Source organism: Phoenix dactylifera, unplaced genomic scaffold (assembly GCF_009389715.1).
Source record: "Phoenix dactylifera cultivar Barhee BC4 unplaced genomic scaffold, palm_55x_up_171113_PBpolish2nd_filt_p 001234F, whole genome shotgun sequence".
Taxonomy (NCBI): domain Eukaryota; kingdom Viridiplantae; phylum Streptophyta; class Magnoliopsida; order Arecales; family Arecaceae; genus Phoenix; species Phoenix dactylifera.
In genome coordinates this window covers 19,775-32,218 of record NW_024068569.1, presented here as the reverse complement: position 1 = coordinate 32,218, position 12,444 = coordinate 19,775, and the positions used below count along the sequence as shown (strand labels likewise).

The 12,444-nt window shown below is 36.4% G+C and overlaps 1 protein-coding gene across 1 annotated transcript; it reads right to left on the bottom strand.

Annotated features, from left to right (window-relative positions):
- Nucleotides 1–480: 480 nt before the first annotated feature.
- Nucleotides 481–7,343, bottom strand: LOC120108236 (trafficking protein particle complex subunit 3-like). Its single transcript, XM_039121810.1, has 5 exons — nt 7,199–7,343; nt 7,005–7,102; nt 6,111–6,210; nt 2,402–2,584; nt 481–861 (listed from the first exon to the last, which is right to left on the bottom strand). The coding sequence occupies exons 1-5, from the start codon at nt 7,253–7,255 to the stop codon at nt 739–741; spliced, it is 561 nt and encodes a 186-aa protein (XP_038977738.1). The 5' UTR covers nt 7,256–7,343; the 3' UTR covers nt 481–738.
- Between the last annotated feature and the right edge of the window lie 5,101 nt (nt 7,344–12,444).

The following is a 12,444-nucleotide window of genomic DNA, read 5'->3' as shown; positions in this document are numbered from 1 at the left end:
TGACAAACATAAGAAGGAGAGTATTCTAAAATCAATATTAAAGAGAACCCTACCATACTTGCAGAACATCATCTTTTTTCTTTCTTTTTTTTACTCAGGATCTCCTCTACCTAGAAAGCAAATATAGACTAATTTTCAGTTTTATAGAATCTCTATAGCAACTGTTCAATTCCTGTGACAAATCAATGTTATGAGAGATAGATGTAGATCATCTAAATGCAGCGCACTAGCTTCTGTCCCATAAACAAAACCCAAATGCGCCAAGTAGACAAGCTAACAGATTTTGGGAGCCAGGAGGAAATTTCCAGGAAGTTTATGAACTATGATGAATGCCCCCTGGCCATCAAAGCATTTCACAATCATGACCACAAGAATGGGACAATAAGCTACCCCACTTATTAAAAAGATTACACCTATATCAGAATCTAAGCATGCATTGATAATTAAACTATCGTAATATAAAATGATATGATGCGAGTGTTTTCCTGTTGCAGTCCAAGTATGCCATAAGTTCTAGTCCTGAAAAGCATTTTAAACGAACATGTGAACACCCTTTACACATTTATGAAAGCAAATGACCAAAGTAGAAAATATAAAGCTTTCTAATTTAGATCCAAATAGAACACCTCAAGAAAATAAGAAGGCCTGGAAAACTAACTAGTGCAACCATAAAAAGAGCAGCCAATTCCTGGGAAAGAAAGAGGTTCTGCATCTACATGATATTACTTGCTTCAGAAGTCATTCATCATCCTTGTATGGGTATTCCTCTGGAACTTGCTTCAGAAGTTTCACTCGCAGCTCATATGCATCATCCCCATGTAGCATATCTCGGATCCAGGTGACTTCAGTCTTCATTGACACCTAAAACGATAGCAAGAGGTTGCTCTGTGAACAAATAAAGTATACAAAATATACTTCCATGTGATATCCAAATACATCATATATTGTGCAATGTATTCATCACATGCTACGCATCCTTGCAGGCAATAAATTGTTAGCATATGTGTTAAAAGAAAATATAGAACATATAGCAAATATAATGACAACGACAAGGTTTCCTTACTGTGGCCTCTCCTGTTGTCCTACAGCAATACCTGCTGTTAGGGTTGAGCCTTGCAGCCAATATTTGACCTTGTCCCCAAAATGCGTGTTGCAGATTGAAACAACAAATTACTTTTCATAAAAATATGTATATCATCCTAACGTACCCATGCTATGCAACAATTCTAGGAGATATGACATGCTTACCAGGTGTCGATAGAACGAGGATTTTCCCCTTGTTCAAAATGGAAGCTAATAAAAATTTTTGCCTGAAATTTATTTTAAAGATACCACCAATAGCCAAAGCCAAGGCTTTATCTCTCCTATCGGGACAATTTCACGCACTCCATTATACGTGACAAATGACAGATTAGATGTATATCACTGGGGGAAGTATCTATATATTATTTTGAACCTGGCAGTGCTACCTAGACATTTGGGATGGGTTGTCAAATGTCGGGCTTTATATCTTCTATCAGGACAATTTCATGAACTTTATTCTATAGAAAAACAATAAATTAAATGTTCACCATAGGGCAAACATTTCTATATATCATTTTGAATTTTAGTGTTTCTAGACACTTGGCACAGGTGCTAAGTGTCCTCAAGTGTAAGCTTGCATCCGTGCATGCATGTGACATGACAGATTAAATGTTGACCATATAGGGAAAAGTATCTAACGCATCATTTTGAATTACAGTATTACCTAGTTGCTTGGCACGGCTACCAAGTGACGAACGTCCTCAAGTGTGTTATGTGTGTGATATAATTAATGGAAGAGTCATGACTCATGAGTTTGCAAGTTGTTTAAGTTATTTCCTAAGCTCATTTAAATTTAAGGCGTGTTAAGATACTAAATCGATAATTAACCAATATACATTTTGTTAGTGTTCAAATAATTGTGATAGCTTTATAAGAGCATAATTATACTTGTTTAAACTATCTATATAAGAGTGATAACTTCACATTAAAAACATAAGGACATTTGGGTTGAAGTGTTCATACAACTTCCAAAATTTTTAGAGTAAAGAAATAAGAATACTTCACTTAAAGTACACCTAAGAATCCCCTACATGAAACTCCAAAATAACGGTGCCAAGCATCAAACACTTTCTACTTTCATTTGCAGGATACTTCTACATGGAGTGCCAAGCTGTGTCGTGTCGTGTCATGCCATCTCCAAGTATCCAAAAGTGTCAACACTCCCAGAAAGCTTAAAAATGAAATGTCCAGGTAACATAGATTCAGGATAACTAAATATATATTTGAGTGTTTTGACAAAAAAAAATTGGATATTAAAATAGCAATAACAAGAATTAAAAAAATATGGGAAACAAACTAGTAGAATTGAGAAACCAACCATTTCCAATGCTCCTCTTATAACTCCACTCAAGATGTTGCAGTAGTAAAGGCCCTGGCATGTATCAGGAAGCTCAACAAAGTCCACCAGGGGATTATCATCCAAAACAAGGCTGCAACTTGTCCCCTCAGCATCCCAATTGGTCACAGATGCTGTGACCCCTAAGAACATTTTGAAACCAACCTGTTTACCATAGCTTATATCAAAAATTTTATCCACGAATTGTCAAAATATATGGCAGTATCTAATCTATATAGGATGCTGAAGTAAAAAAAAAATAGGACAAGGAAAAAACAAAAAAGAAATAAGAAATTTGGTAACTATGATGAAGATGAATGCCTTTCGCTTAAAATCACAAACAATTTATTTCTGACTTCCAATTTGACCTACTTGTATACATAACCACTATAAGGTTATACACATACCCAATGAAATCCAAAGAGAGTAGTCCACCCCACATGAGGTGAATCTCATTCCTTATGAGTTTAATGTGCATACTATTTGGTGGGAATGGATGACACAATCAAGTTAATCTTGGCATGTACCAATAATACCAATGAGTGCCATTTCTGTTGCATGGGTATAAAAATGTTTGTGTTTTAGAAAGCAAGATATGGTGATGCACCAAATGCAACAAGATGCAGAAAAATTAACATTAATTCAACTGACTAGCACTGTCATTAGACAGCTAATTGATATGGATCTATTTCATCGGCATGGTGAAAAATTTGTAACAAGCATAGGCTAGAGAGAGAGAGAGAGAAAAAATCAATCACCCTTACAAACTTAACCACTGTGAACTGGCAAACAGAAACTAAAGCTTATGTATTTTACTTTGTGGAAAAGGCCAATAATCTACTCAATAGGGTGTGCATGGTGATAGGAAAAGGAAAGGAGTTTCCAGACTTTTCTTGCCAAGGAAAAGTTTTCAATTTAGAAAATTCAGGAGATAGTGTACTGAATTTTGGCCATCCCAACAAAGTGATCAAGAGAGGAAATATCAATGCCTATCTCTGGAAGAAGGTGGTGTGCCACATAATCTTGACAGTTGTATTTTATTGCATGGTACTCCACCTTGACAGTAAAGTGCAGGTTTCTTGCCATTCAAACAGTAAGGGAGCAATTAAGGATCAATTACAGGAACAGATAACCAGTGTTATATAGAATCCAAGCAGTGCCAACAAGGGCATAATCATTAATCAAGTAAAACCAAGCAGAATAACATAGTTGATAAAAGGATCTAAGAAGATTAACATTTTGTTTTAGGAGCAAGTTTCTGCCCGACCTTGATCCAAAAAGGTTGCAATGCTGTGTTTCTTACCACGCGATAGTAAGGTTGCAGATTGAAATGGGTCAAATTTCAACATACCTTTCATGGTTAAAAATAGGAAGTATTCATTTAAAACTTGATTAATATGTAAAAAGTGATTAAGAATATACAAAACTTCAAGGCAATTATCGTTATAAAATACAAAAACTACCCAAATCATTGCTATTTGTCTTCAAGGAAGTTATCATTATAAAATGCGCTGATTGCCAACTGATTACTATTTTGTCTACTTTAAATTAGTAATTATGTTTTTATAACAAAACCGTAACAACCCAGAACCTCACCCAAAATGGCTAGCTGGAAGATTTTTTTTTGGGCTCTTTAGTCATATATAAGTACCCAAAATCTTTTCAGCGAATAATCAATGTGGGACTAAATACATGCCCGCATGGGTCCTCATATACTCCTCCCGTTCAAACCGTGACGTTCTCATCAGGTTAAGGGTTCAAATCTATTCAAATCTAATCACAAGCACCACGATCGGTTCATGGTCAACCTCCATGAACCTATGTTTCAGTGTCTCTTAGTTTACATAGGCTATGCGCCAAGTTCGCTCTGATACTATTTGTAACAATCTAGGACCTCACCCAAAATATCTAGCTAGAAAGTATATTTTTGGGGCTTCTTAGTCCTGTATAAGTACCCAAGATCTTTTTGGCGAATAACTGATGTAGGACTAAATACATGCTTGCACGGGTCCTCACAAAAACAATGATGAGTATGTTGAATTGCATGCATATTCTTCAAATTAATTCTACAACTACCTAGACTGCAACCACATGAAAAAATAAATGGTAGAATAGAATACTTGTTAACATAGAACTGTTAAAGCAATGGTTACTTATTGGTTACACTACAGACAACTCACTCAAATGCATTGAAAGTTCCAAAGAAATTGAAATGTTTTAGCCAAGCATATGCAACACAGGCAATTAATGGTCAATAATTAAAAATATACATGTAGGTTAATGAAAAAGGTATGAACTGAATTAGATGCTTCATTAACTAGAACAATACAGCTTCACATATGACAGATATATTGGCACACAGAACTATATGCACGATGTACACACTTACACATCTACACAATTACTATCAGTAAGCCCTCATCATCGCTATTGGCAATACAAAATATTGTTTGTTTCATCCAGACATCAATACTATATGCAATGATGGTAAAGAAAAAGGCAAATGAAGAACTGGTGAAGGGAGTAGGACTTTATTAGAATAACCTTTACCCACTCATGAAAAGTGGCTTGTTCTAAAATTAATCATAATACTCTCCATGCACTTAAGTATACCTGAGGTAACGATTACATACTGGACTCATGGCTTAAAGATTCGTCAAGACTTGAGAATGAATAACTATTGCATGATGTTCAACCTTTCTAGCATGGTCTCACAATTTGCAAGCCTACACACCCTAATTGGATACACTAAAATCTTGTAAGATGTCCGCACCCAGGAGAGAGGGGAAAAAAATAAGAACAAAAAACAGGTTGAATAGGTGCAAGGTCAAAAACTTTTATAAATCCCAAGGAAAGGACACCCGATCTAGGTAAGCTGGGAATTGTTAAAAGTGGCATCAGATCAATGTCATCTGCACATTCCGTTACCTCAACGTAAACATGCAAGGTGATAAGTTAAACAAGCATAAAAAGCATCCCAAATGAAGATCATATTAGGATGAGCTCAGAATAATAGAAATAACCAAATGATGAGATTATAAATTGAAATGCATTCAAAGCACAATTTATCATCTGGAACAGGTATTGTTTGAATTATTAAAGTTTGCTTACCAAATGATCATCAGACAAATCAATGCAAAAAAAGCTCTCATTGTGCCAAATAAAAATCCCAAGGAGGTTACAAGTATTAATGAGGTCAACATGATTTGCACAGACAAGCAGTAACATCAATACTAACTATTTCGACCGATCCAATAAGATCAGCAAGCTTAAACGAGCAAACTGTAAGATTCAGACCATGAATAACTTCTAGGAAGGAATTTGGGAATAAGTCCAGCCCAAGATCTAATTGATAGTCAACATTATAACTTGCATCTTTTGTGAAAAGAAATAGAATGAGAGTTACACCTAACATGGTTGGAGCACAAGCGCTTATCATTGACAAACAGACGTAAATGAAAGACTGATCCAGGTACACAAACCTCAGACATGTAAGTATGTCTTACAGGAAGAAATAATATGAGAAATAAACCAGTCCAGTAAAAGACATAAACACTGATATGAGCAAAATGGTTACTAAGTCATACTCAATTTCTTTCAGAAAAGTGAACATGCATCCAAACCAAATAGAAATAAACTTTATACATGAAAACCTTGGAGCACACATAAAGACAGTAAATCTGAAAAATACCTTGGCAATCACATCAGCTGTCTCCCTGAAGTCGACACAACTGGATACACCGGACTTGGCCAGAAACTCATCAATCAATCTAACTCCAATATTGTAACCCCTGCAGAACATGCAAAAATTCAACAGTAACCGCTTTGTACTACACCGATCTAACAAGCTTAGTTTCATGAAGATTTAGTTCAATACCATTCTAGGTATTTTCTTAATCAATGCTCCATATACTTCTTGATTAGTCAAACTAATGCATGCAATCTTAGTTCAAGAATGACGTAGTGCCCAAATGACTCAAATGAAAGATGATGGATGCTTACGTGTTATAGTAACAATTTAGTTATTTATCCTAGTAATTTTGGTAGCATGAGTATGAAGGATGAAAGAGAAGTTGGGAAATGTGTCATCGCACCTCTATAAGGTGTCAGATCCATTTTACATTCTCTATCAGCCTAGTGTGTTAGAGGTTAATTTGTATATCTTCTGCATTTATAACATCATTTCCACTTGAGTACAACGCAAGCACCATATTATTTTCAAACTCAATATAACTGTAAATTAAATCCAATAACAGCAAAAAGCAAGCCAAAGAACACCCAAAATCCAATTTCAAAAATAACTAACCCTTACAAATTCCTCCTTCCAACTATAATTAACCACAGAAACACTCATCCTTTTATGAATTGAGTCCATAAAGTAACAAAACCAGTTTCGTATTTCTTCACAGCATCTACAATCTAACGTTAACTCCAAATTAAACATTGAAAATTAGAACTCATGGGATAGGAGACCTAATCGATCTATCCAACTTCAATCACGAAATCATTTCAAAAAAGACAAAATTTGGGTCTAAAAACATTGACTTGAAGAGAATCAAGAGGGGGGAATGAAGGAAAAAATTACATCTGATCGAGCTGCTTATTAACCTCCTCCACCTCCTCCAGATCCGTGAGGAGCTGCCGCACGATCGCGCCGTACGTAAGGGTGAACAGCTCCGCATTCTATTCTCGCAAAAGGAAACAGAAGTTAGAGGCGAAGAGATGGACATAGAGAGGTTGAGAGGACTAGGGTTAGGGTTTTGGTGTCGGTTTTCCTACGACGCGTTCAACGTTGGCGAAGACCGCATCGCCGGTCCTTGGGGCGAGAGGGGCCATTGGAGTTCCTTTCGGGGATGGCCGGCGAGGGGGGCAGAGTTGATCTAAAGACCGTTATCAGCTTACAGTATAGCCTTCCTCACCTACTTAAAAGGTAGGTTTTTTTTTACAGTCAAACATATTTATATAGGGGCTAATGGAGCTACAGATTAAATGATTTATTTTGCAGCCGATCACTCGAATCAGAGCACTCTGAAACTTATTATTTTTTATTTTTTTTAAATATATTCATACTAAAAATATATAAGTGATACATCACAAAATATATATATATATATATATATATATATATATAATTATAATATAATAATAACCATTATAACATTAAAATGATTGCCACTTAAAAGTCCATCCCATAGCTATATAGTACAACAAAGGACCCTTCAATATAAATCAGTTCTATTCCTTAAATAATGATATTTTTAGCATGTTAACATAAAATTGATTAAGTTGAATTATTACTACTTTTCTATATATATATTTTTATTTTTTGCTCGAACAATAGAATAGGAATTGTGATTCCAAGTCTCCCCCTCCAATTCCACTTCTACTCCCAATTTCGATTCTATTTCATTTTAGAAAACCAGTATAGCGTTTGTGTATCGTGTTGAGCTCTTGCTCAATCTTTGATCTTTAAAAGAAATAAATTAAGAAATGCCATTATCTAACACCATGTTAGATGTGATCAAATTGGGAGGGATTTGTTTCCACTTTCTCGCAATATATATCGTGTGCTCATTAGAACCAAATGTTCCTTGGCATCTGATGCAGATATTATAGTTGTTGGCTCAACAACAGGAGACATAGGCTCACTTTGATAAAGCCACACAAAATGAAGTGAGACCAAATGCCTTAAGCATCTTAGGTCAATAACATAGTAAGGATTCAGGAAAGATGGTATTTGCTGTGAACAGCATGGAAGTCAATGAGTCCAGTCTGACTAATTAGTGAGAATAGGAAATGCAGGGCCAAGCCCAATTCAGCAGCCCAACCCATCTGAAATGGGAGTTGGATAAAGTGGCCAAGTGCTTGCCAGGCCTAACTTCAAATAGGATTTGGACAGGCCAAGGATTAGAAAAGTGTTGATTTAGTTAGAGCATACTTATTTTAACCCTTTTCTTTTTTTGTATTTTTTGTTCCAATGGCTCAAAAAGCCTGAGCTGGGTCATTACATGAACATTCCTGGTGCACAGTTATCATGCTATCACTGATTACCATCTCTTAGTAGCTGTGGGAGGTTATCCACAATTTGTTTAGCTTCTCCATATGCTTGTGTAATGACAATTAAAGGAATTGACTGAAGAAGGAAATAGGCATTGGAATTGTAACAACTTAAAATCTTATCCAAAAGGCTAATCCGGATGTATTATTTGGATTTTTTGATCCTATTTAAGTACTCAAGATATCTATACATAGGCGACTAGCTGGGTCTGACCATAAGGATTTATTTTGCAGTGTCCCCTAACCACATATGAGTGATGAGTTCAGATTGCTATGATATCATTTGTAAAAATTCAAGATCTCATCCAAAATACTAGCTCTTTGGCCCTGTATAGGTACTCAAGATCTCCACATATAGATAATGAGTCAGGTTTGGTCGAAAGAACTCATACTGCAGTTTTCTCTAGTCATGCATGGACGATGGGCACAATCCACTCTTAATACCATTTATAAAAATTGAGCATTTTACTTAAAAAGACTAGTTTTGTGGCACTATACAAGTACTCAAGATCTCCATGTATAGATGACAAGTTTGGTCTAAGTATTATTTAGGCTTTTTGGTCTTATTATGTAAAAAATTATCTCCATACATGAGCGGTGAGTCGGAGCTAACTATAAGGACTATATTGCAGTATCCCTTAGTCCCACATGGGCGATGGCCGTGGTTCATTTTGATAAGTTTTTTAATAACCTTGCTCTCTAGTATTTTTTTTTCCTCCCTGAAGAGCCCAATCAGAGCATGAACTTTCACTAATAGGCTCCAACGATCACCAAAGTGGTCACAAAGACAATGTAGAAGGAGCTACTTTGGCATAAAGCAACACTCCATCACTTCAAAGCGTGCTCATAAATCTTACCTAAATACATGTACCATATTTTTGGCGATTCACGTGTATGAGAACTTAAGCATATTTATAGAAAGATTAATAGACCTATGAGCTGCGTTTGTGCAATCATTTCACCAATCTCTTGTTTCAACGTTAAAGTTCATATCGATTCTGCTTGTTGATTGACTCAATCCGATCTATTAGCTTATCTTCTTGGCCTCCTGAGAAGCAATTTCTATCTGAAATCTCATGCAACGCTTCCGGTCTTTCTTCTTTTTATAGAACGCATGCCGCGTGGTAGTCCCGAAATGCAGTACTCCTTTAGGCCGGACAAAGTGATGACCTCCATAATTTGTTACTTTTTAGTTTTTTAGATATATTTTGATGGAAAAAAAAACTTAAAGCCACTAGTACCCCATCACTGTAACTTTTTAGGCACTCATCGTTGTCGATGACTTATTCACGCTTTCACTGTAATGGGAATAGGCAAGAAGTAGGCCATGTGACTCAGAATCCAACCAAAGCAAAGAGGATACCGAATCCCTAATTGCACTCGTTGCTCTCCATGTCCTTCTGTCGTTTATGTGGGCACTCACGGGCCTAATGATGTCATTCATAGGTCCAAACGTGTAAGGATTCTGATGCTACCGGGCGGACATTCTTTAATTCAGCCATGGTCCACGATTACCACAAAAATGACAGTTTCAGGATCACAAAAACAAAAAAAAAAAATCTATCTGCTATTTTTTGTACCAAAAATATCCGCCTTATCCCGCCTACATAATTCTACCTAATTTGCCTATATTCATCGTTAGAGTAAGTGGCTCATATTGAACGGTACACTGATCTTCTTATTTGAGTAGCACACTGGCATTCTAATAGGACGGAGCGAATCGACAGCATCTGCTTATTTTTCGAGCAATTATATAGTATTTTATTTTATCAGGAATGCTAATAAAGATTGAGACTCTGGAGCTAGGGTTTAAGTATAAATATCTTGTAACTCTTGTTATTTTTGGAGATAGTGAAATTACAAATGTTTGGTTCCTGTGGACATAGGCACATTGTCGAATCACGAAAAATTCATGTGTTTGATTTCCTCTTTTTCTTCGTTTTCAATTTCTTCGTCATCTTGGATCCCTGCAATTTTCACCAGCATTTATTTATTTATTTATTTATTAAATCAAATTAGAAACTTTTCTCCAAAGTTCGCTTCTTTGGGCCGGCTCTGCCCATTGGCGGCCATAATATTTTCCTACAAAATGATGGTCTCCATATCATTACTGCCGCCGCTGCCACCACCTTCATCTTTATAATATTAAAAAAATTGGAATATGCCTAAAAATCAGTGCATATTATATGGCCGGCACATTATCCATAGAATGTAGTGAATATTTGAAGGGAGAATTGCAGCCTTCACACTTCTCTCAGAGAATAGGATTCTAATCTCCAAGCATATGTTCTCTAGGATGAGACCAACAAGACACAAGTGGCCCTCCTTGCATTTCCCTTGGTCTTAACAAGAATCCTTCTGTCCTTATGGCTAGCTTTTCAGCTTATGGAAAAATTCTTGGCAAAGGGATGATTGGGGATTTGGGATGTTAGGCTGGCCAGGGTTGGAGGGATTGGCTCTGATGTGAACTGTTCATATAGTTGGGCCAGTTGTGAGCCAAATGAATTATGGTTGATGGAGCCATATTTGGCTATGCTAGAACCCGTCGGATCCGGTGCCACCGGCAAATGGATGGTTGGCAACATTCTTGAGACTCAATGGAGAAGTATTTGCAAGTGGCTCTACAAGATGAAGAGCATTTCAAATTTATGTAGGAGGAGTGGCATAATTGCAAGCTTAAGCATGGAAGACAAGAGAAGTATTTTTCGAGCAGTGAGAGTGTAACAACCCAGGATCTCACCCAACATGACTAGCTGGAAGGTATTATCTGGGTACCTTAATCCTATAAAAGTATTAAGATCTACCCAGCGAATAACCGATGTGGGACTAAAGACACGCTCGCACGAGTCCTCACATACTCCCCTCGTTCAAGCCCCGATGCCCTCATCAGGTTAATAGTTCAAATCCATTCAAATCAAATCACAAACATTATGATCAACCTATGGTCAGCCTCAATAGATCTGTGCTGTTGTGTCCCCTAGTCTACATAGGTTATGGACCGAGTCTGCTCCGATACCATTTGTAACAATCTAGGACCTCATCCAACATGGCTAGCCGAAAAGTATTATTATTTGGGTTCCTTGTTCCTGTATAAGTACCCAAGATCTACTTAACAAATAATTGATGTGGGACTAAACACACGCTTGCATGAGTCCTCATAGAGAGTAAATAGAAAATTGGTCAATATGATTATAAGGATGATTTAGGTATTACATATGGACACTTATGAAATAAAATTTATCGGATGCAGATCTAGAATAAATTAAAAAAAAAAGAATTGAAGAAAAGAAGTATGTTTTCATGAAATCAAGTGGTAGTTGGGAAATCAGAGCCAATGGTCCCTTACCCAAAGTAGGGAAGTAAATATGAGGTGGTGGAAAAATCGTAAAAGGAATAATAGATAGCTAAATATATTGCGGGGATGCAAGGAATTTATTGGAAGCAAGAAATAATTCCCATATGGAGAGATAAGTTGCAGGAGAACATATTTTCCATGCAACAAAGTATGGCTAAGAGAGAGGAACTAAATTATAAACTAGCAGTAATACCACCTTTCTTCATTTGAAAGAGATTTGAGGTTTAAAGCATGAGAGAATTCCCCAAGTGCCTTTTTAATACTTTTATTTCTTATGTTTTTTAATGAAGAGATAGTTAATCCCTCAATTTTCTACTAAGGCAACAAGCATCAGCAATTACATGGCAGATTAGATTGGGGGATAATATGTCAGGAGATATGAGTCTATTTGACACTCCAACTAGCTAGCCAATTGGCAAGTTGGTTGCCCTCCCTATCTGACTTGGATAATTCTCATATCATTTCCTTAAAATAATTAGCATGATTCTCCCACGATTATTCTTAAACATCAATATTTTAAAGAAAAACTGGTTGTAAATTAACATAAGCATCACTATCGTACAATTAGTAAGCCTACAGAGAGCGAAATGGTTCGACGGCTGTTGAGAAATGA